The following is a 24,983-nucleotide window of genomic DNA, read 5'->3' on the forward strand; positions in this document are numbered from 1 at the left end:
CATGAGCCTATTTATTGACATCTGCTTCAGTGGAATATGAGAACAAATGGATGATATATTAAACATGAGTGTCAGAGACTTAACAACCTGAACTGAGTACAATCATGTCCTGGTTCAGGGGAGCTGCTGGCAAATCACACTGGACTGCTCTTCCAAGAAATCCACTTGCTTGAAAACCCCATGGTTTGACTGAGTGCCCACAGCTTATCAAACCACCAACAACAGAAGTAATAGAACAGACAAAAATGATCCAGCTCGTGGATAGAGGGTGGGCTGTTTATCTTGGTTATTTTAGACTTGTGCTGCTGTGTCTCTGCTTCTGCGATGGACTGGGACGCGTCAGTGGGAAAGGTTTATGATTGGTGACAGAGCTATTCTCACAGGAAACGGGACCAGATGAGCTCAGTGGCAACAAACTGACCTGGGTTTCATGCCTAAATATGTTGCAGCGTAACCTACGAGCTAATAGAGCAGTGAGATCTAATGACTATGTATGATTGATGTGACATAATAAGAGATTTTAAATATGTATAAAACTTTTCAGTGGAATTGCGTTGCTAGGAAACAGCTTGGATGTTGTTTCATTTGACACAGAGGAGAACCAGATTCCTGTCAGCTACTGTTATTTGCAAGCACTATAACAGGAAACAAACTTGGTCTATCTAGGATACAAAGATGTTGAACACACTGAGGATAAGCTTTGCTTCGCAAAGTGTCACTTCACATTTTTAAGAACAAAATGCTGGCTTGTAGTAAGGCTTGCGAGTTGCAGGACTGTGATGATTACAGGTAAATAAGGAATTCAGGGGAACTCCAACCACCAGTGTTTGCTATAGTCCTTACTCTTGCTCCTTACCCATGCAGGATATCCTGCCTTTGGGATGGGGTCGGGTGGTAAGAAGGGAGGGCTGACAGGAAAAAGTAAAGAGGCGAAAAGATGGAATCAATGCAAATATAAAGCAGCTTAAGAAATGACACAATGCGAGAAATACCCAGAGACGCTGTCTAACACAGCACAACAGAGCACTGCCCTCACATGCCTATCAGTGCTAACCCTATTTAAAAGGTCCCACCACCAGAGGAAAATGTGTGACTGGAGGCTGTTGAGTCAATATTACTCAGCCTGATGTACGAAAGTGTGAACACACGGCTACTCTCCCTCACGAGAGACATAAGCGCACGTCTGTGTAAGCAAACAACACTTCAAAAATGTTGCAGTCTGCTGGTTACTGTAATGCAACTGCTCAATTTCACCTGATGATGCTCCATGTAAAGTGTAAAATGATCACCTCCATATGTGTGCCACACACTGGAGGCCATTATATAAAATAGCTGGGCCGGTGTCCTGATTGAGTATGTAGGACTGCTGGTGATGGATGTCTTCTCCAGTGAGAGTTGAACATAGAGTAGAGAGAGTTAAATAAGAAATGAAGAAGTAATTTAAGTAGGGGGAAAAAAGCAAAAATTGAGTGTCAGAGAGGGAAAAGAGACTGGAGTGGAAATGTGTTTTCATTTCAGGATAAAAGAAGGAGGTGGGAACGAGTGGAGAAAGTGAAAACAGGCTGATAAAATATAAAGAAGTCCTCCCTCTCTCTGTCTCTCTCCATTGTGTGTCTGCCAGTTGTGTGAGGCTGGGTATCTCATTAACAGTAATAGAGGAAGCCAGGCAGAGAGGCAGTGCAGTGAGCCAGGGATATCCCCATCCTGCAGCCTGACACACTGACCCCTCCTTCCCTTCTTTTGCAACTCCCTCCACTATGAACGACTCCACCTTGGACTGTACCACTTCATCAGGCCAGGGGGAAATATTGTTTGTCGCTCATCAAAACATTCATCCAGAGGATGTTTGGGAAAGTGTTAAAAGACCTCTGTGTTTGAGTGTGGCACCATCTGTTTTTGCATCTCCAAACCAGGAGGGGGTGTTGAGGATGGCTTTGTCTTAGGGACTTCTGGTATGTTCTGTAGTTTCCTCTGATTGTGTTGCCCTCCCTCAGGATGCTTAAACTTAGGAGCCACGTAAAAACACATCTGAAGACAAAAGTTAGAATAACAATCCAGTTTATTTCCCTCTTGAGAATAAAGAAATTAGAGCAAAAAGACAGGAAAAGGCCCAGGGTGTGTGTGTGTGTGTGTTTATGTTTGTGTATTTTATGTATTTAAGCTACTCCACTGATGCTGTAGGATGGTTTTGTGCTATTCAGTAGTGTGTGCTTTTTTCTTATCTAGCAACAGGCCTGACGAGTCTCTCTCTGTGAGCCTGTTGGGTTTGTCCTGGTAGAGCCAGCTGCATACAGGGCAGGTGAGACGCCTAGGGAATACTAATGGCTCCATGAAAGCCCTGAGTACCGATTCAGACATGGTGAAGAGAATACTGATCAACTATTTTGCTGAATCACAGCGAGACAAACAGAAGCCCAAAAGACACAGTTGCTTTTAATAAAACTATTAAAAGAATTAATTCACAGGTGAAACTGTCTACAGAGTGAGTTTAAACATGTAAGGCAATGGAAGCATGGTGACTGACCAGACAGCCTGTAAAATAGTGTCTGTGTGTGTGTTTTGTGTGCAAGCATCCCTCTTTCACATATCCATAGAAACACTTACCAGCTTAACAGCTTAGTTACCAACTCCTAGCAACACAACTTCCTGTTAAGGCTCTGCATCCTGAACACAACAACAACAACCACAAAATAACAATCGACACAGGGACCACAATGTAAAACAAGGTTTTCTGAACTTCGTGGGACAAAACTCCATTCACCTGAGCTGAGTTTTATAAAACTATGTCAACATATGTGTCCTATTTCACTAGCAGAAACACTGCCACCACATCTAACCCTGTTCTGTCCTCCATGCTTAATGAAGCAACTCAGTCATTTTTAACCCTGCACCTGTCTCTGGACCCAGTCTATCACCTGAAGGACAAAACTGGCATCATCTGTTCACTCCATGGCTCTCTTCTTTGGACTGGAGCCTTGACACAAGTGTGTAATCAATTATTTATGATAGTTTCCTACCGGATATCCGCCTCCACAGGTATCTCAGCTTGCAGACAATAGGTGTTGCAAATGTATTCGCTGCATCAAGTATTTCTAAATTAAATTTGCAATAAAATCCCTTGGTAGTTTGAATGCTATGCACATGCACATCTGGTTTATGTTAATTTTGAGTGTATGTGAAGAGCTGCCTACCTGGTAGAGTGGCCTTGAAACACACTTGTGTGTGTATAATAGATGCAGGGGTGCAGGAAGGTTCCTTGCATGCACACGAAGGCGTCGAAGGGCCGTTGAGGTGAGCGTCCACAGCAGACCCTGCTGAGTGCAGACCGCCTCGTCTAGACCCAACAAGACTGCCTCCATTACTTCTATGTATGTCAAGCTCTCTGTGATGAGTGACACAACTCCAGAGGTATGTGCACTATAGCAGTATGAGTTGATATCAGTGAGCTATCCACAGGTATCACTTTAATAAAACTTTATTTGCACATGAGCTATTACAGGTAAAATCCACAGAGACCAAGGTAATTAGAAGGGATTAGCCCTTATTGTCCTCCATACCACTTAGCTCCAGTAGATAATAACTGGGTCATCTCCAGAAAGTAAGCCATAGAGAGACAAGATAACCCTGTGGCTGTCTCCTTTCCCTGCCTCTGTCCCTCTCAAAGTCCTCGAAGTCTCTCTGGGATTCAGCGGTCTGAAGACTCCTCAAGGTCAAACCCTGCTGGTCCTTCTGTCCCAGTCCCACACAGCAAGTGGTCTCTGCTGACTCTCTTCTCTTCTTCCTCTCTCTTTTCCTCTCACCGAAGCAACGCACCCTCCGTCCGTTGGTCTGTGAGCCACAAACACAAACATTCCCACTAAGGAGATGCAGCCGGTCTCCTAGTCTCCCTGACTGGTAGTTGTTTTTAAAGCGATATGCACTCTCATACTGCAGCTGACATGAAGAGCAACCAGTCCAGTGGTTGAGAAAAGAAGTGATGACCGCACTCTCTCTCTCTCTTGCTGTCTCACTTTTCAAAGAGACAGGGGTGTGCTTACAGGCTGCACACCTCCTCACACACCTGGTCAGACTGGACACTCTATATGCTTAAAGAAGACACATAGTCAAACACATGCATGTACATAAAATGCTGATATTTGGGCTTAAGTCACGAGTATACTGCTTTATAACAGAACTGGGATTGTAGCCAGAATGTGTTTTTTTTGTTGTTTTGTTTTTTTAAAGAAGACATTTTCCTCTGAGACAGTTTTCCCAGGCTGGAGTATCCTGACACGAACTGTCTAAATCATTCTAAAAAAGGTTCAAGAAAATACAACCCATCTGCTTCTCTCTAACAATTAACATATTATCCTTGCACAGAATGCACAAACCACGTAAAGATGATTGATTACAAACTCGATTGTTTATTTGGAATAGAAATCCGCAGTGAAGATTATCTTGCATTTGCTTACACACACCCATTTGCAACAATGGCCACATGGAGGCAATACAACCCCCACATACAACCTGTGCCAGGCCGACAGTCTGTGTATATATCCTTGCCAGTCTGTCATAAACTCTTGGCTCAACAGCTCTGCTAAAACAATACAGCTTAAATGATCAATGTTCTGTCTATTGTGTGTGTGTGATATGGCTGTTGAAATCAAGCACAGGCAGCACATGCATTTTCTCTCCAGAACTCCAGAAGCCATTTCTTGATCTTCTGTGTCACTAAGGATATGTTATGCCAGTGTAAACTTATAAAAAGAAAAAGGCTCAAATATCTGTTGAGTTTAAACAGCAGTCCTGATTCACTTTTTCCACTTTCCTCTGAGAGCCTTAATCAATAGAGAATTCAATAACAAAACCCAATCGGACTGTAGGTGGATTAAATGGTTTTTTCGTAGACCACTCTGATTCATGGAGGGGTTTATCGATGCAAGAGGTCACTCTTATACTAGTGAATTGGATGTGTGTGTACACGTGTGCAAGTGTGCGTGCACATAAAATGTTGTATGATGCGTATAGAATTTGTTCGTTACTGAATGTGAACATCAACTATTATACTGTACAAAGTAAATATTTTTCTCCGTCTGTCACATTTTCTCGACTCCAGGTGGCTAATTGAATGAATTTCAGGAGGTTCACCGCACAAAAAGCCTTGGCTTTTAAAAGAAAAATACTTAATTTAAACCACCCACATGCTCCAAGCTCCCTCAGGGCCTCATGTTGCTCTCAGTGGTGTCTTGAGAAACCAATGAGGAATGTGTAACATTACTATAGTGTGAATTCTCCAAAGTGAAACACACACGAAGGCTGTAGACGTTCACCTCTCAGCCACTGTTATTTATGAGGGGTGTAAATATGTGTTGTGGTAGGGAGGGAGGTATGACAGTGCACTGTTCCCATGATTCCATGTGTGTGCAATGTCCTGCTGAATCCTGGGAAAGGTCACACAGGCCCTGTGATGTAAACAGTCAGCACCAGAGTGTCAGCTGGCTGACTGTTACCATAGTAATAAGATGGAGAGAAGGAGACACCGTTTGCCTTGTGACAGACAGGAGTTGACAGCCAAACAGTGAGATAATGTGTGTGTTATTTTGAAGACATATATATCGAAGACAAATAAACTTCAAACCTGTACGCAGTCAGTTAAGCGGTCCTGACACAGACAGGACACAGGAAAATCAGGAGTAAACTGTCTCTACTCCATCTCCTGCTCTCTTCTCTCTTACTTTCTCCTGTCTCCATATCCCTCTCTATCTTTCAATCTTCCTCCTGCTCTCTGATCTCCACTCAGGCGTGTTAAACTAGAGTGCAGCCAAGTCAGAGAGAGAGAGAGAGAGAGAGAGAGAGGGAGAGCAGTGGAGGGAAATGGGTCACAGGCACTAAAAATTCACAAGAACATTCTCAGCTGAGGCACTATGGAACACAAATTCAACAAACAGTTGTGTGCAGGATAGGCAAAAGTGCATTTGACACAGTAAAAGTTGTACAGATACTACTCATGCCTTTCTCCTTCTTCTTCTTCTTCTTCTTCTATTTCTTCATCTTCTTCTTCTTGGCAACTGGCTTTTGCAGGCTTACTATTCTTATAGGCTCTTTCCAACACACACCCACACACCACCACCACTGTGACGGAGATTATAAGTGACATACGTGTATAGACCCAGGCTGAAATTCAATTCCGATCAGTCTAGTTTAATGTGATTGTATTAGAGGTGTGAGCAGGAAAATCAATAACAAAACATAGCTTGAGAGGGGGGGTGGGGGGGTGAAAGCAGGGAACTTCTTACGTCTATGTGTGTGTAAGAATGTATGTATGTGCATGAGTTTGAGTTTTCATATGAGTGCTTAGAATAATTTAGAAGAGAAGAGTGCATGAATGCAATGAGAAACCCCCACGATGTCATAAAACCTTTGAAGTATCAGGAGTTGTTAGTCTCCTAAGTATAGAAGTTGACCTAGTTCATGTGTTATACGCTGTAATATGTTGTACACACATGCACAAAGGGGTGTTCACTCAAAAAAACACTCTCTCTCTATCTCTAGCTAATCATTCTCTCCACTTTGCCTGGCAGATAAATATTAATGAGGATTACTATGTTACTGCAGTACACCCACGGGAAAACACGAGACTGCACCTCTCTCACTCCCTCTCTCTCTTTCTAACCCCTTCCCGCTCTGCCTCTCTTTGTCACTCAGACACCCCCCCCCACCCGCCCACACACACACTCCTAAAACATTCAAGAAAATCTTTTTTTTTCTAATTTTACAATAAAAACATTTTTTTTATCCACAACACTCCTTTTTGTCCCTCTCCTTCTGTCACACACACACACGCACACGCACACGCACACACACACACACACACACACGCACACACACACACACACGCACGCACGCACGCACGCACGCACACACACACACACACACGCACACACACACGCACACACACGCACACTATGAATAAACCCCTTCATGTAAGTGAGTCACAGGCAGTGCCTCCGTTCTCATTGAATCGTGTTATCTCTGTCTAACAAAGGGCACAGATTGTGCTGGGATAGTTAAGGAATATTTCGGGCTCTCCACATCCTGTTTGGAGGGAAGATGGAATCTGACTCCCTCCCATCATCCCACACTTGTCTTTTTTTATTTTTCTCTGCTCTATCCCTCTCTCTTTCTTAAAAGGATTCCACGCAGTTAGTTCTGAGAATAGATGGCAGAGATCATGAAGGAATCATTCTGAGCTTTGCGTAAAGGGGGCAGAGGATGGGAACACACACACACACACACAGGCTCTCACCATAGCTACTGTAAAGAGGAACCATGGAACCACCACTAACAGCTCTCCCTTGTCATTGTAATTCTTATCATTTGGCTGCATGAGACTGCACCAGAGAGCCTGAAAAAAACATCACGACTTTGACCAAAGTGGCATCAGGAACTTGACTGACATACAGGACTTAGTGAGACTGAGGACGCCGATTGGCTCTACTGCTAGCAAATTGTCTTCATAAAGAAAACACATTATCAGCAGCTGTCTGCCTTCAGCCTTCAATCACAGTCAATAGGCGATCATCTCTTCATTGTTTGACGCTCTGTTCAGATTGACTTTGAACTTGTGTGCTGTGCTGTGTGTCTATAGGTCTGTCGGTTGATTTTGAACGGGGAATGAAAGACAAAAAAAATCATAGCAGAGAATGATGAAAGAGGCAGGGTGGAGAGGAGGGTGGGAGTCTGCTCCCCCTTTCCTCCCTTCTCAAAAACATTCTTCCTTCTGAGCTGCCTTGGGGAGAAAAGGGGGTCCCCTTTCATGCCAAACAGGGTGTGGTGCAAGAGGGGGCCTTCAGGAGCCTTTAACTCCAGCGATTCCCGACTCTTTCTTTCTATTCTTCCCCTCTTTCCCCTTTTCTTTGTCTCTTTAATTGGACTGACTGACCACAGCTCCCTCACCATTAGTCCTGGGGGCTGGCAGGTTGAGATCCCTGGGAATCAATACTGTAGTGAGGCAGAGCAGAGCTGTCGGGGAAAAAAACTCAATGCTCAGAACCGATATGTGCTAACAGAGGGATGATAAAAGAAAACTAAACAGGAGCTCACATTGAATGTTGTTCCTTTGGTGTCCACGTCAACTTTGCAGCAGCTTAAATGAATCTTGACTCTAATGCCGAGACAATTAGATCAGTCTTATGAGAAACAAGCAGAGTACCAACCTGACCCACAGAATGCCAGAGTCTAGAGCTGACCTTCTCTGTGATTGGTGCAGACAAGATGTTTAAAGGTAACAAGGATCGATTAGTATTCCTGCCTCACCCCATGCCTGGATGCTTCTAGCGTTCAGGCCTATAGTGTGCAAAATACAGTGAAGCTATTGTGCGTTTGCATTCCCATTCCGCCCTTGAATGTGTGTCTTGAGCATTCGTCTAAGTCTACATGTGTGTGTCTGTGTGAACTTCTCCGACAGTGATCCACCCCTCCCTCCTTTAAACCCTCGCTCCCCTGCGATGCCCCTGACAACAACATGTTTCCTCGGAGAGCGATTCAAGCTTCTCAAATCTGAAATGTTTTCCGTCAGTTTAGAACCCCCCCCCACAACACACACACACACACACACAGACACACAGACACACAGACACACAGACACACACACACACACACACACACACACACACACACACACACACACACACACACAAACATACACTATGTCTCCCCTTTTTGTTTGTTTGTTGTTTTTGTTCTTAACTTCACAGAAAAGAGCTGAGCAGCTTAACATGATAGCAGGATAACAAAGGCGGAGGATAATCCTAATTCAGGCCGTAATCTAAACAGTAAACATCCCTCAAAGAAGATGTTTAAAACTGTCAACACCAACTGTGCAATTTATCATCATATCATTATACTGCAAACACCTAGTGTTTTGCCAGGGTGATCTATAATTCCTTCTATCCTGTCTTTGTCCATGCAGATGGATTTCTTTCATGTGTTGCCACTTTTACTCTCTCAAAACGGTTGAAATGAAAGGTACGCAAGAACTAGAGAAAGGGGGAATGAAGAAGCATGACAAGTCTAGATATGAAGACAGCATTTTGGGCCCCGATGACACGAAGAGAATGAGGTATCGAAAAGAAAGTGATCCATAAATAGGAACGGGGAGTAATCAACTTTGCCTTCTGGTCTATTCTTCTGGAGTTAACGAGGCATGTTTTGTTCAGATGTGTCATAGCTGTTGTCCGTGAACAAAGATGGTCTGTGTTCTGCTTATAGATATTACTCAATTAACTGTGATAGAAACCCACATCCATCATAAACCACTGACACAGACATGAGGCCATTCATCTGCATTAAATGAGTGACAGGGCACAGATGAGAGTCTTTTTACCTCTGCAATCTGGATTGTGAAAAGCAATCTGGTGGATCCATTTTGAAAATTTCAACAAAAACAAGATAACTAATGCTAATGCTAAAGAGAAAGTTTAGCCAGTGGCGGTGCTTACCCACAAACCTCTGCCTGTTCACTGAGAAATGCTGAAGGATATGAAAAATTAAGCTTCAAAGAGTGCAAAATGCATTTAGCTGGATCTAAGCTTGCAGCAATAAACAATTCCATTACAACATTCCACTCTGCTCAGTCGGCTGCATATAGATACAGATTTTATCAATATTTTTTTCTGAATGCTGTTACTTCTCCATGCAGCTCACGCAGTTGCATAAGGCGAGGATTTGATGATAACACAGTGAGTTATCTAACATGACAAGTCGGAGCAGGACAAAGCTGCAGCTGTGTATAGAAGTAACAGTATTTCAGTGGCTCAGCGAGGACATGGGCAGGTAAAGTCATAACCCAAGACACAGTCAACCTTGATAGAACTTCGGTCCATCACTGAGCTTTGGTCATCTGCAGTCACTGAGGAAAAAGGATCAGACAGTCTGATGATTTAGATGCTCTTTTTAAAAACATCTTTATCGATTTTTTGAACGTTTTTCTGCCCATGGGGTTTGATGGATAACCAGTTTGAAAATGAGATGCATTCACAGTACAATAATGTCAGTGAGTATATGCAAATCACAACAAGTAATCCCCCTTCAGTCTGTCTGCACACAGCTGGCTGCAAGAAGAATGGAAGGCAGAGAAAGGGAATGCAATCAGGGAAGAGAGGGAGAGAGAGAGAGAGAGAGGGAGAGAGAGAGAGAGAGAGAGAGAGAGAGAGACCTCCCTTCCAAATCTGCTTTCCTCTATTAATTTAGGTGATTTGAGTGAGTGTGTGTGTTTGTGTGTGTTTATGCACGGGCACCAGCCAATCAACCAGAAGCAATTACTTCTCTGAAAGGGACAGTGAATATTCAGTTTCTTCCAATAATGCAGTATTACGACAGCCGGTCAGTTAGATCACAGTTAATCAGTTTTCCAGCCACTACAGAATTAATGACACACAACCTGAAGTTATAATGGACTATAATGGATTGTCTGAGACCTCTCAAGTTGCTTACTTCATTGTAACTTGACTACAGAAGCAAAGGAACCAGGTTTTATGTGTATCTGTCTGATGGTTATAGCATCTATTTTTGTGTTGAAGCAGGGTGGGAATATGTACTGTATGTCCGGGCTTATTAAAGTGAAAGCTGTTTACATCCTATATATGGAAGACATACTGTGGAATTTATGATGGCATTGGGACAGTATGAGTGTGCTTGTGTGTATTACTGTGTCCTCTGTGTACATGCTCCATCAAAGATTACTACAAAGAGACCAGCCATTCTCTGAAGTCACATTCACTCAAAGAGGCGTGTTAATGAAACTCAAGTCACATAACATCAAGTGGGGGGAGACTGAGATTTTCAAAAGGGAGATGCAATCCAATTGGCTGCGACCCTAAAAGCACCTCGTGATTTTGTGAGAGTAGTTTGGATGAGTCGTAACCCCGGTGCTGTGCCGTATTCAGCACCCCTGCCGTGAAATGCACCCCCTCGCCCTTTAGGTGATATTCTGGATCAGAAGGCTGTTGTTTCGACCTATAGGAGTAGCTTATATACAGGTAACAACATTAAAAGCACACACTTTTGAACCTATGAATTGCAAGAAAAGCTGGGATTATATTTAGTAAACGCTAAGTCAAATAAATCCAACTTGCTCAAAAGATTCATTTAATTCATTTTGTAATCATGGCTGCAGTATATTTCCACAGAACATACAAAAAGGGGTTGTTTTGTGTTCGCTATTATCCAAGTTTGGGATTTTAAACTCTTTGAAATAGTTTAAAGACTGTAAGTAACCAATGTTCTGACCGCTGTGGCTTACCTGTATATAAATATATACCTGTATATATATATATATATATATATATATACTACTCCTATAGGTCAGCCTTCTGATCCAGAATATCACCTATAATGCGAGGGGGTGCATTTCACGGCGGGGGTGCTGAATACGGCACAACACCTGTTCGTTCATCACCTGCACGCACACTCTATTCAAATCAGATTTTCTTAATACCGGTGTATTTACAACATAAAAGGGTGCTGACGTGCACCCCCGAATGAACGCCATGGGGAATCACAAACACATAAATGCACTTGCAGCTGCAAACTTACTTTCTTTATCCGCTCACATGCAGCTTTCTCACGGTGTAAACAACTTCATGGAAGAGCAGAAGAGGTGAATCACCTGGCAGGTTACAGCCTGTCGTTACATCTGACATAAAGGTTAACTTTGCGACACACATTCCAAGTCTTAAGCTTAGTTTGAAAACTATTATCTTCTGCCTTCAGCCCGCACCCACCAGATTTACCCAAACACATAAACACTGAAGCTTCAAATGCCTGTCAGTGGCAGGCGAACTAAGTGTGTGTGTGTGTGTGTGTGAGAGAGAGAGAGAGGAGCCCGGGCAGGACAGTATCCAGCACTTTAAATCACACTGGCTTTAGAAGAAGAAGAAGAATTCCTTTATTCATCCCGCATGGGCAAACAAAATTTTACTCTATTTTTTTTCATTTTACACACACAGGCCCAAAATACACACAGACAGGACCTATATACATGCAACTAATGGGGAGATGTTAGAGCTAGGGGGCTGCCAGTGACCAGCACCCCGAGCAGCCCGAGCTGTTGGGGGTTCAGTGCCTTGCAACAACAGCACCTCGGCAGTGCCCAGGAGAAGACCTGGCACCTCTCCAGCCACCAGTCCACGGTCCAGTTATGGTCCACACAGAGACTCGAACCAGCGACCCTCCAGTTCCAAGCCAAGTCAGCTATGGACTGAGCTTCTACCGCCCTTTACTTGATAAAAGCAAGAAAACTCATGCCTTAAGTCAGTTCACTTGTGTTGACAGTGACAAGCTGCCCTCAAAGACAGCTCTCCCACAGTAAGACTTCCCTGTAACCTTGAAAACTCGAGGACTGCGGTGGAATACATTAGCTGTGACAGAGACAGACTGAGCTCTGCAAAGATTGACAGACCCAGACTGACAGAAAGAGAAACACAGAGAAGTATTGTCCACTGTGGAGATTAAAAGCTTTGCTCTTGACTTGCCTTCCACCAATTCAAATCTAATACCGTCCCCTGGATTAGCCGAGAACCTTTTTAAATCCCATTTACACACACAACAGCACGGCAAGACATGCTCTCAGAGAGGAGGGAGACACAAAGTCTGAGCAGAAGGGAGAAAGTGTGAAAGAGTAACTGAGGGAAGGCTGTGTCTTACCCTCTCTCCACTGTTCCGTCGCAGAGTCCCCACCGGCAGTTTAAGCATCAGCCGGCGGGTCCTCCCGGGCGTCACCGCTCCCTGGACCACCATAGTACGCTCCAGAGTGTGTGTTTCCGTGGGTGTGTGAGCATGTGTGCGAGTGTGTGAGGTGGGTGTCCTCGCCGTCCCGTCCAGCCTGGCAGCCGGGGTTCACGCGAGCTTGACGCGTGGGTGTGTATAAGCAAAGAAGTGATGTAAGTGTGTGTCTGTGTATGTGTGTGGGGGGGTATAGCAACCCCACACTGATCCTATGTGCCTCTCTCTGCTTCTATTTCCCTCTGTGTTAAAACACTTCCCATGCTGCTCCGCTCAGCTACGCTCCACTCTGCCGCTCAGGAGGTGAATGAGTGTGTGTGAGAGTGTGTGAGAGGGAGAGGGAGCGCGCTTTTGTCTCTCCTCTCTCTTTTCCCCTCTCTTCTCCGGCTCTGGCAGCTCCCCCTCCCTGCCTTCCACACTCACTTCCTTCAGTTGGGGGCTTAACCAGGTCACTGGATTAATGTGACGTTACGGCTGTTATTAGCATACGCGCTTGTGTCACGTGATCCAATAATAATTGTGTGTGAGCATATATACCCCCACCATCCACACATACACACACACAGACACACACGCTCAGCCCTTACAGGGGATCACGTGGGAAACCTCAAAAGGAATATGGGATGTTTTGCCATCTGGTAGGGAGATTATCTTTGAAATCCCACATCCAGCTTTCTCTCCCTGCACTGTCTGGACTAGGACACAAAGGGAGAATACACACACACACACACACACACACACACACACACACACACACATGCATCCTTGCAGTCAAGCATGCACAATGCTCATGCATGCAGATATTGATCATCCTATCACTTGGTTCATCGTCTGCATGCAGAAATGTGTGGAAATTGGCCTGATTTTTTTCCACAAAGCTGTGACAGTAGTGGACTTTAGGATGCGAGGCTCCACCAGAGATCTTTTATCATGATGGCTGCAGCCAGAGCAGCTGAGAGCTGAGTCAGTCCTCTGTTTCCACAACGATGGTCTTTACATGTCCATTAAAGCTATTGGACTCATGAGTTACAGCTGCACCTAGTGACTTACTGTCATATTCTCATCATCAATCACTACTGAGCTCTGTTCGCCTCTGTACATCAATATGGAACTGTCAGCTGATTAACTTAAGTGGATCAACACACACATGCACACACACACATACACACACACACACACACAAATATAGGTCTAAACAGATGTTCGGTATGTACAGTAGGTTCACGTATGTTGAATGGGCAAGCTAGCTATTCTAAGCCAGCAGATCTGGATTAAAACCAGTGTGATTTAGCTTGGTTATCACAGCTATGAGGTGGTTTGATGCTGGGTCACAGGGGTATGAAATCAGATTAAAGCCACAAGTCAAAATGAGCAACCAAACAAACCTTTTCCATCCCCCATGTTATTTCTTAAAGTCCTACCCCTGAAATTACATGATACTACATATGTCAAACGTACATAGACACACACACACGCATACACGCACATACACACACACGCACAGACACATACTGTAAATACAAAATAACACACATTGTGCTAAAGTTGCGCGAAAAGCATACCGGAGAAACTCATCTGCAGTGGTAATCCCCAGTAAGCATTATTTATTCAATACCCTGGCCCACATCAGTATGTGAGTGACTGTGGCCTACATGAGAAATATCAGAGGGCTATTTATAAACTTAGTTTGCAGACATCCAGGTCCTGCAGCTGACATACTGGAGGAATTGAAAAGAGAACTAAAATACATGATTCATTTCTCTATACACTGTGTCTGGCTGCTACTTTGTGTGATGTGTGCTTTTGATGTTAATTCAAATCGAAATGAAATAGATTAACAGCCACTGCTGATTCAGGAGACAAAACATCACTGCCTTCATAGGGAGCTCGTCTGACACCTTGACAGGAAGATGACAACACACTCACTTAATTGAACAGTTTAAGTGTGGGTTTGGTTTGTTTGTTCTCCTCTGCTGCTCTCATTTCTTTCTTTCTTTTTTTTTTTTTACTTTTGAGATCCTTTAAATATCACTGCTTCAAATCTGGTGAGGTGATACACACTCGTCTCGACAGGAGGGAAAGGAACATCGACAAAAAAACATGTTATTCCTGATGCCTAAGGCCAGATGCACAATGACCCATTTCAGTCAACAAGCACGCAAACATATCGGCAAATGGGATTTGCACCCGGTAATAAGAATATGTGAAATGCAAAACTGAATACATAATGTGGCATAAAAATGACAAGAATCTGGCAAAAGCTGGAAGAATCTGACATGCCTCACTGTGCTGGATGAATTCACACCAGCTGTCCTCAAAATGAACTAACAGCTATTAATACATTTCCAACAAATCTGCATAAATAAAAAGAAAGAGAGATAGAGAGAGAAACAGAAGAGAAAGAAAAGAAAGTGGGTAGATCACTACCTTGTTATGCAATTTGCTCATGAGGGAGATGCAAAGAAAGTGTCTGGACTGTCTGGGTTTTATTTCTACTTGAACAGTATGTGTCTGCTTGGTCTTTGTTCATAGTTGTAATAACAAGAAGCAGTGGTTCTCAATTGTAGACTCCTGGCATTGTTACGCATTAATTTACCCTGATAACCCAGCCAGTGTCTGCCCACGGCTGTCTGACTCATCCCTATGGTCCTGCTTCTCACTGTGTTTGTGTGTGTGGGTGGGTGTGTTTATGGAAATGCCCTCTAGCTGGACTCTCTTCCCATCCCAGGCAGCGAAGGAGGGGGTTGAATGTTTATGTTCCAAGACTCCACAAAGGGTTGAGTTACAGCGCCATTTCACAGAAAACCCAGATAAAAGGTTATATTGCTAAACAATACAACCCTGAGTAATTTAATTAATTTCTCACTGTGCGTTCTGTCTGTGCTTCTTAGTGTATGCTAGTGTTGTCTTTCTCTATCTCAAGAGAGTGAGATGAGCAGAAAAGTGGGGCCTCCCACCCTTCATCAAGCCAGAACCAATCATAATGACTTCTCCACAGGGGAGCATCCACTTCAATTATCATCCCTTCAGCAGTGTCTGTGTAAGAAGGCCTGGGAAACACTTTTTAATGCTCAGAAAGGTAACCGAGAGGCTGAGAGATTATTCTTTTGGATTTTTTTTGTGAAACAGGGACATTCATGTGACTCATTGTGGAAACTGGGGCTGTTTATATTTCGGAGAGATTTGGTGGCATACAGGGACGAGTTGTCCTGGACAAACAGTGTCTCTCAGCTCAACATCTGCTCAACCCGCTGTGAGGTGACTGTGCGTGTGTGTGGGTGTGTGCACATACTGCATATCTGCTTGTGTCTTTCAAAATGCTTACATTTTCAGCCAGTGGCACCAAAGGAATGTAGTGAAACTGAAAAATCACCTCCATGTTTGGTTAGAATAGAATAGAGTAGAAATACTGTATTGTAAGCTGGGAAATGACAGGATGAATGTACTCTGTTTATAACTTCGATGAGATGCGTAGACGTTGCTTCGAAAAAAATAACTATCTTTGTCTGGGTGCAGTCCACATTCACACTCTGCCATTATACAGTCATTCATGCCTTAATGGAATTAGAATATATCATTCCAATGGGCCAATCAGTCGCCTATTATGAGGGCAGCAGCAGACTTGAATAGGGCTCTAGATGTGAAATTTGCCCCAGTGAACAGCATACGAGGCTTCTCAATTATTCACCCAAGTCTACTGGAAAGCCTCTGCATGTGGGCCGGTCAACATCAGACTCTGGGCAATGAATGTGATGGAAATTGATGGCTGAATGATGATAGCTGATTCGTTTATGGATGTCCACATAAAATTTGGATCAAGTTTATGATAATTGTCTTTTCTCTATTTATGTGTGGGAATTTGCAGTCAGAGTGAAGACTAATGGGGCAAGAAAATGATTGCAAAAGTTGATTATATTATTCAAATCTCATTCATATTATGAAGGGAACTAGATTCAAGATTCAAGATTCAAGATTCAAGAAGCTTTATTTATCCCGAGGGAAATTATTAACAGTTTCAATACAAAGATGGGAAAGGATCAGAGTAACAATAAGCTAACATAATCAAATCAAATAAAGCTAACGTGAAATAAATCAAACAAGTGTGACAGAGTGCAACAGACATTGTGGTTAAGCGTAGGTATATACAATATACAACAATACGCACTGTTCAGTTTAGCAGCAGATTGAAATAAGATAAGTACAAACTAAGTGATAAGGAGCGATAAGTGATAACAGTGTTAAAAATGTAGCAGCATTTCCTACAGAACTAAGTTACAGTAAAGCACAGTGAAGTGTAGCAGCCTTTCTGTCATGTTACAAGTTACAGTAGTTACAGTAAAGTACAGTGTAGCAGCATTTTACTGAGATACGTTAAAGTAAACCACAATGAAATGTAGCAGCATTTCCTACAGAACTAGGTTACAGTAAAGCACAGTAAAGTGTAGCAGCAGTAAGTTACAGTACCACAAAATAAAGTTATGTAGTGGTGGTATAAAGTGACAGTGTAAAGTGTAGCAGCATTTCTTACTGAAGTAAGTGACAGTACAACTGAATAAAGTGGTGCAGTGATGATATAAAGTGACAACTACAGTTTCCCCAGAACTTGTATAATAACACACAATGTGTATATTGTATTTTTTAATTCAACATCTTTCATTTTGTCAGTAAATCCCATGAAAATACCAAATAATTGATCCTACTAACAAGCATTGCCTGTGTCGTCTGTGTGTTATTCTTCTGTGCCATAAACCAAGACAAGTTGCACGTGTCCAATTAACATGGGCATTATACTTTGCATACCCCATCCTGGTAGCTTGGAAATCCAGAACCACATCTAGAAAGACGTAGGGTCTGGCAATGAGCGATAGAGCTTTCCAACTAAAAGGGCGGCACCGATGCATGCATTTCAAAATACATGCCACGCAATTGGATAGCACTAAGATCGACTACGACCAATCAGAACAATGAACAAGGTGGCGGCTTGGACCGCGCAGCACTGTCGTCATTCGGTTATGTCCATCCATAACAGATAGTACGATTTGATTGGTGATTTAGGATTTTCTGACAGAGTTAATGAGCTCCAAAGGTTAGTGCCCAGAGGCAGGTGCAGAGCAAATTGAATTTTTGCTTGCGTTCCATCTGGATTTCCTGCTGTAAATATCGGCATTGCTGTCGGCCATTGAAAACCATATCGGTCGACCAATACAATTAATACACTATCTACTCCTGTTTGGTAATGTTTAAGGATATAACTTTTATTTGTGGCCAGTTTCAAAAGATTTACGCAGGAACGACTGGGCTTGGGGCTTAATGCCTCAAACAGGGTAGGGAAGCAAATTATTTATAGACGGACTAATCAATTGTATTTCTTATTGCATTTGTTGACAGTAAAATATATAGAACACACCAGGCATAGCCTTAAAAATCAAAGAGCTGTATATACCACAGCATACCACATAACCACAGCATCCACACTTTGATTGTGGCTGTGGTCCTTTGTTGTTGTGAGTTTGTGAGAGAGAGGCAAGTGAGAGAGATATGTGTAGGGATAGAGCAGAGAGAGAGAGACAGAGCTAAAGCGTGCAGGAGGGAGAAAGAAGGAGGAGGTCAGCTTGCTATAATTGAACAGTTTTGTCACTGGGTAGAGGACACACCCATTACATAACAGAATGGTCACACATAATACACCCAGTCAATAGCCCCTGTATCTGATTCAACCCGTCTACAATACCACAGGCAAAAGGAAAAGAAGATATTGGAGAATAGGTTATGCACATGCACAAACAGTAGATACACCGTACACATACAGTACTGTGATACAATTCTCAACATGGAGAGTATCAGTACGTCACAGTGTTTGTGCTCCTCGCTGCATGAATGCTTTCACAGACCGCAGGCCCTTTGTGGCAGACTAAAATTAGTGCTTTATTGCTACTGAAAAGAGATGTTGCTAAAACAGCAGAGAAGTACAACTGTGATGGTTAACCATCCCATCCAGCCGAGATATTCCTCTGACAAAGGAGGCGAGGGGGATTGAGGAAAAAACGAGGGATCTGGGAGGCAGGAGAGTGAGAGAGGGGATGTTTAGCTCTCCAGGCCTGCATTGAAAAGGGGATGAGGATGTTGGGGGTAAAGGACTGGTGGGGGTTGGGGACATTCAAGGGGTACACGAGGAAGAGTTTCAATTAAATTACACAAGGATGGAATGCATTTTTAATCACATCGCTTCATTTCCTGATGTGACTGTCAGCCTTTGTGTGAGGCAGCTTCTGAAAGAGGAGCTGCCATCTCTCCCTCTGTCCTTTCCTCGCAACTCACACAGCTCAGCAGACCAGCAACACAATACACAGCAGCTTTGCGAAGGAGCTGATACGTTTTACAGCAGCCAGGAAAAAATCCAATCACAAAATATCATACTCATGTCAAAGGGTCTTGTCACTTTGTATGTGGCAGACTATGGCCGTATATATATGAAATATTTTATGCTATATGGACATTACTCTTCTAAAAGACATATTTTTTATTAAAAAAAATGTTTAATTTTCCTTGCCCTTGTGAAAATGGCAATTCAGGGTTCCTTAAAACACGATTGATGGATTTTCTCACTGTATTTCTGAATACTAAGCTGGTAGACCATGTTGTGTGCAGTCATGTGCTTTAAATCAATGATAGTGGTGTGGAAAAAAATGTAGAAGAAATAAAAGTGATGACCTGAAAAATCTACAGGACTACAAATGACTCTCACTTGTACTTCAGCTTCCTGCAAGCTATCAAGGCAACACAATAGTGACCTCCTTTTCTACTTGTAAAAGAGGTTGTAAAGGAGGTTTCTTTGCCTCGGATCCTCTTAGCTTTCCTGAATCATTCATATGTGCTGCTGTGCTAATGAAAATAGCTGTGCGCCCTTGAATATCAGCTGCTGCTTCAAGCGAATGAGCATCATAGATAGGGCTCTGGAGGTCCTTCTCTTCCAAAGGATGGATATGTCATTATTTTAATGACCCTTAATATTCCTCTAATGACCACTGGTTAATTCAGACATACAGAAATGTTCGAAATACTGTACAGTATATTACTGTTGGTCTCCTATTTTGTAAAACTCTGTCCAAATGTTTTCAGCAACATAAGATGCCTGATCCATGACACACATCTACTGCTGGTAAACCCTCCCATAAAAGTATTTAATTCGCCCTGCCTTCATTTGATGGTTCACTGAAAAAGGCCTCTTCTTAGCTCACGTCTGCATGTCTCAATATCTGTGTGTGTGTGTGTGTGTGTGTGTGTGTGTGTGTGTATGTGTGTCTGCGTGTGTGTGTTGGATATACACATGCATTGCCAAATGCCCCGTTCAGTAAGCAAGCAGCCTGGAAAGGGTGCAGGCGATTTGAATATTTCTCATTTAAGTATGCAAAGTGGCCAGATAACCCTCTGTTTTCCAGCAATTAGAGAAATAAATAAATAAATAAGCAGCCTAATTAGGATGCTGAGAGGAAATATAGAGGAAGGAAGCATTTTCCTCCTGTTTTCCATCTCACATGACATGCATGAATAATCCAAATCCTGTTCAGGCCATAAACACTAATCTTTATTGCCTCAGTCATAAATCATCTATTAGACATATGAAAATGGCCAAATCTCCAAAATAGGTTGATGGATTGGGAAAGCATATATCCACATATGCCAGTGACATCAATGCCCTGCCGCAGTAGAGTGAGGGCTGATAGTATTCATTGGACGCACAGTATATCTCAGGGAAGGACAGATTACTGTTTCCTCCAACAGATGCCTGTGCCTGTAAACAATGTTAAAGGGAAACAGCAGCTTAACGACCAAACTCATTACAGCAGGCGGCAGATCAAAGCCACCAGGGATCCTGACGTCCCGTATTTACAATGTGCGGTAGAGGTAGACTACACTTTGTGACTGAATGTTATTGTATCTAAATACGTGTACATTTGTGTATCTGTGTGTGCGAGGGATACCGCGAGGATCAGTTTTTCATTCCCACAGCCCGAATGCTTTGTAAACCACAGGGGCCTGAGTAATCTACCTCTATCCATGCATCACGGGCAATAGAAACCTGACGATCACATCCATCAGACTTTCCTTCTCGTTCCCATTCCTCTTTCATCCCTCATTTCCTCATTCTCAATCCTGACTTCCTTCACTTGGAGATTTCATTCCTCCCTAATCAAAAGATTTATGGCTACATGTAGATAAATATGAAAGCTGCAGACCACAGAAAGCACAAATAAACCCAGTACATAGATTTAATACTTTGGAGTGGGTTGGATGAAAGCTCCTCATATGCTGAGTTAACATTCCCAAAGTCTTAACTCAGTGGGCTAACCCTGTGTTGAGTCATGTATTGGCCCTGCAGTCCAGGTTACATTCCTGGTCAGCCAGTTTATTCCCTAAATCTCTCTGTTCCTAGTTTGACATTTAATCAGCACAGTTTTTTTTCTGTGCCAATTAATGAGAGAGCATCTGGAAAGAGACGTGAACATATGTTGGCCTCTGGTCTCCAACTGCAATTATGCACCAGAGAGGTCACCCATATGAAACACAGAGAGAAGAGAGAGGAAAGGAGATGAAAGACAAACACGTTCAGTTAAATGCACTTTGCGACAAAAAAGACAACTACTGTGATCAAAAACTTGATGTAACAGAGAAAAAAAGTTGGGAAACTTACAAAGACATCCATAAGCATGTGCTCCAGAGTCTCCTCTAAGTCTTCGAGTCGTGCTGCAAGAGTCATCCTCCTGCTGATTCCAAAAAATGCCACCGAAAACAATGAAGATTTTTCAACTCAATTAAAGACTCTCAGCCAGGATCCAAACTCTGACTTTACAGAATGTTCTCTTCCTCTCCGTAATCAGATGTAACCATGGGATACTGGGTTAGAGTTAAGCCATGTTAGTCGTGTAACATCCCAATTCTCCAAATGATCGTATCCTGACAACATCTAACAGTCCAGCCTAATTTGTCCACATTCTCATTTCATTCTCCATCCAAGAAAGCTTCCCAAATGCCCAGTTGTTGTCCAAATCTGATAAAAACACGTCTATCTCCACTAGACTTGGCTCAGAAAACCGTCTGGATTCCGGTTAGTGTTCCAAATGTTTCCAGAAAGAGCGGGGGTTCCCCTCACAGTGCGTTGATTGCTCCTCTGAGCAACCTATGGCTACTGATGAGTATTTGGGACAGACTAGAGCCTTGTACTCCCCTCTTTAGATCTGAGTTATGAACCATGGGTGAGATAAAGTCTCTGACAACTGCCTGGCAGAGGGAGGGCAGAGGGTGGGTCTCACAGTTCTTAGGATGCACAGAGGCAGAGGAAGAAGCATACGATAGTAGTCCGAGAAGCGACTACCATGCGATGAAGTCATTTCTTTTTATTTTTTTTATAACTTTCTATCTCACATTCTTTAAGTTGTTTGAACAGAACATCTCCTCCCTCTTTTTCCACTTTCTCTCCCTGTTTTTCTCTTTGCCCTTTCAGGTCCCTGTCCACAGTAGACGTCTTTGTGTAGAGGGAGAGCCTGGGGCAGCTGATGCCCAGTTCTGGGTGCTCTTGGCTGGGGTCATCCTCTCTCACACTGAGCCTCTCATCAATGGGCCTTTGTAGGGGCCTCATTAAGGGCTGGCCCTGGATGCTGAGTCTCCAATAGAGACACAGGGGGAAAACAACAGCGATATGGCCTGGATCTATGACTGGAAGCTTATGTAACAGTGATTGGAAAGGGTGGAAGGGGGTTGTAAAGGACAGGGCATGTGGGGTAAAGGTCTGATTGGGAAGGAAAGGGGTGGGAGGGAAGATAAGGGTGCATAGTGGAGGGGAAATGATTCAGTGAAGGACGACAGGAAGTAGAAGAAAAGAAGGGAAGCAGGGGGATGAAGGATGTTGATGGGACACTCCATGCAGAGGGGTTGTTTTTGTTTTTCTGGCAAATGCTGGTGGAATGTACCCCTCATTCTTTCAGTGAGAATGAATCAGACAGCAGGGGGTAAAGGGAAAAGTGAGTTTAGATGGGCTGTACCAACAAACAGGATATGACAGAATCGAGTAAAAAGTTGCAAGGAGGGAGACACAAACTTACACGCACCAAGTTGCTGCAGGAAACCTGACCATGCAACTGATTAATGATCAGACTTCTATGCCATCCTTTACAATAAATGTAGTGATATAAGAAGCTGGTTCTTGTTTTCTCTTTTTCTTTTTACTCTTTTTTCACCAGAGCACTGACATTGCGGTGAAGGGACAGGTCTCCTCCTTTCTCTCCAAATCAAACCCCTTCACTCTTTTGATTCCATGTCTCACATTCAACATTTTTTTCCACCTGCTACTCGTCTCTTCCTCTACCTTTCAATTTTATCCCTCCCTCCCGCTCTCTTCCTAAACCACACAGACCTAGAGTGCCAATGACCTTTGCCCTCTGACCTCTCTTGGGTGTGGAGTTGGCTGGATTGGCTGCTCATCAGTCCCCCAAATCAACTTTGTGGTCAGAAGCACTGGGGTGTGACCGAGTCTATTGCACAGCTGTGATTCTGCGCGTGCGCACACACTCACACGCACACACATCAGTGGGTGTTAAAGATATAAAGATAGAGTGCACAGATCCATCAGTCCTTTGTTGCCCCCAGGAGGCCTCCCTGTCCTCCCGAAGTTGCTCCTAATGCTGCCTGCTGTTAATATGTAACACCCCCCCCATTAATAACTCAGAAATATCCCTCTAATTCTCATCTGTATGCCACTCATGCATTATAGATACCCACCAGCATGTTGAAGATGGACAGTATATGGCCACTAAGACTTGTGAAGCAGGTGGCATGTGGAGTCTGAATGCAGTGAAGAGTGTCGAGAGCTGCAGGTAACCTATCTCGACCAGCATTTAGCATTAATGAGGAGCTTAGCCCCCGACAGAGAGGCGACACAGGACAGCATGTCCCAGTGTAACTCCTTGGCACGGCTAGGGTTAAACCTGGATTTCTGTGTGTGTGTGTGTGTGTGTGTGTGTGTGTGTGTGTGTGTGTGTGTGTGTGTGTGTGTGTTTGGATGGCAAGTGAGGGTAGGGGAATAATATGTAATGTTTACAACAGCCATGGCAGAGGGAGCTGAATATCACCTCACCTCTTTGCATAATATACAGAAGCAAAAAAACACATTATGTTCCACACACAAACACATTACTGTGTGATTTACACAAAAGAGGGTGTTTGAACAGCCAAGCTACTGTTTCTGCAAAGATCTATTTGAATATTAATAGTGGAATTTACAAGAATCCCCTGTGAACACTGCCCCGTGAACATTAATATACGCACATAAATAAACTATTATAATGATTCATAGATACATATAATAGCGTAATGAAATGGTAGCAAGTCCAACAAATAATAACCCACTACATCAACAACATCATACAGTACCTTTTGATGAAACGCACTGAAGTTTAAGTCTGAGCAGTTTTTCCATCTGTCTCCACCACTGGTTTCCTCATGGAAGCTGACTGTCCCAGTAATCCAGTAAGCAGTAACATCACCGGAATGGTGGCTAATGCAGCAGCTCAGACTCTGCATCACAAAACTGGCCTTAACAAACCTCTCGGATCTGATAGTAAAAGCTCTAGAGACAGTTTTACTCCTTAATTCAAATTTTGAGCACGAGTGCACAGCGTGTGTCCGTGTGAGCTTCATTGATCGTTGTGTCCACCTGGCTTGGAAAATAGGGATATGTGCTAATCAAACTCTGGGCAATGTTCCAAGTGGTTTGAGGTTTGCACAAACACACTAACACACTCTAAAATAGTATCTATTCCAGACAGCTTGACAAAGCCTCTTAAGCACCTGTTTGCAGCTAACTGTCTAAAGGGTTTATTGCCAGTCTTACTGTATACACTGGACAAGTAGGTGTTAAAGTCTGCAAGTCTGCAGAGAATGCAACACACTGCACCTCTACTTGTCTGGCCAAAAGGACTTGATATTATTGGCTCTCTGTATGTGATACTGCGAGTTTATTATCCCTCTGTTGGATTTGTCTATGCCTACCCCTTCTGCCTGCAAGCATTATTATCATTAACATAGCCTATCTTTATTTAACGCCTGTTTTTGTCAGTATTTTTTATCTTTTTTGCTGTCAGTTGTTCCGTCTCTTCCTGTTTTTTCATCTCCATTCATGTCTTTTTTTTGTCAGCCTGGAGTGCTGTAGGACAGCAAGTGCAGAT

The 24,983-nt window shown here is 43.2% G+C and overlaps 1 protein-coding gene across 1 annotated transcript in view; it reads right to left on the bottom strand.

The window, feature by feature from the left end:
- Nucleotides 1-12,856, bottom strand: part of frmd4a (FERM domain containing 4A) — a 60,852-nt gene extending 47,996 nt beyond the window's left edge. Inside the window, exon 1 of the mRNA XM_083917246.1 lies at nt 12,685-12,856. Within this exon, the coding sequence (XP_083773372.1) occupies nt 12,685-12,777 (93 nt within the window). The 5' untranslated portion in view covers nt 12,778-12,856. The remainder of the gene's footprint in view (nt 1-12,684) is intronic.
- Nucleotides 12,857-24,983: the final 12,127 nt, after the last annotated feature.

This window comes from Echiichthys vipera, assembly GCF_963691815.1.
Source record: "Echiichthys vipera genome assembly, chromosome: 7".
Classification (NCBI taxonomy): Eukaryota; Metazoa; Chordata; class Actinopteri; order Perciformes; family Trachinidae; genus Echiichthys; species Echiichthys vipera.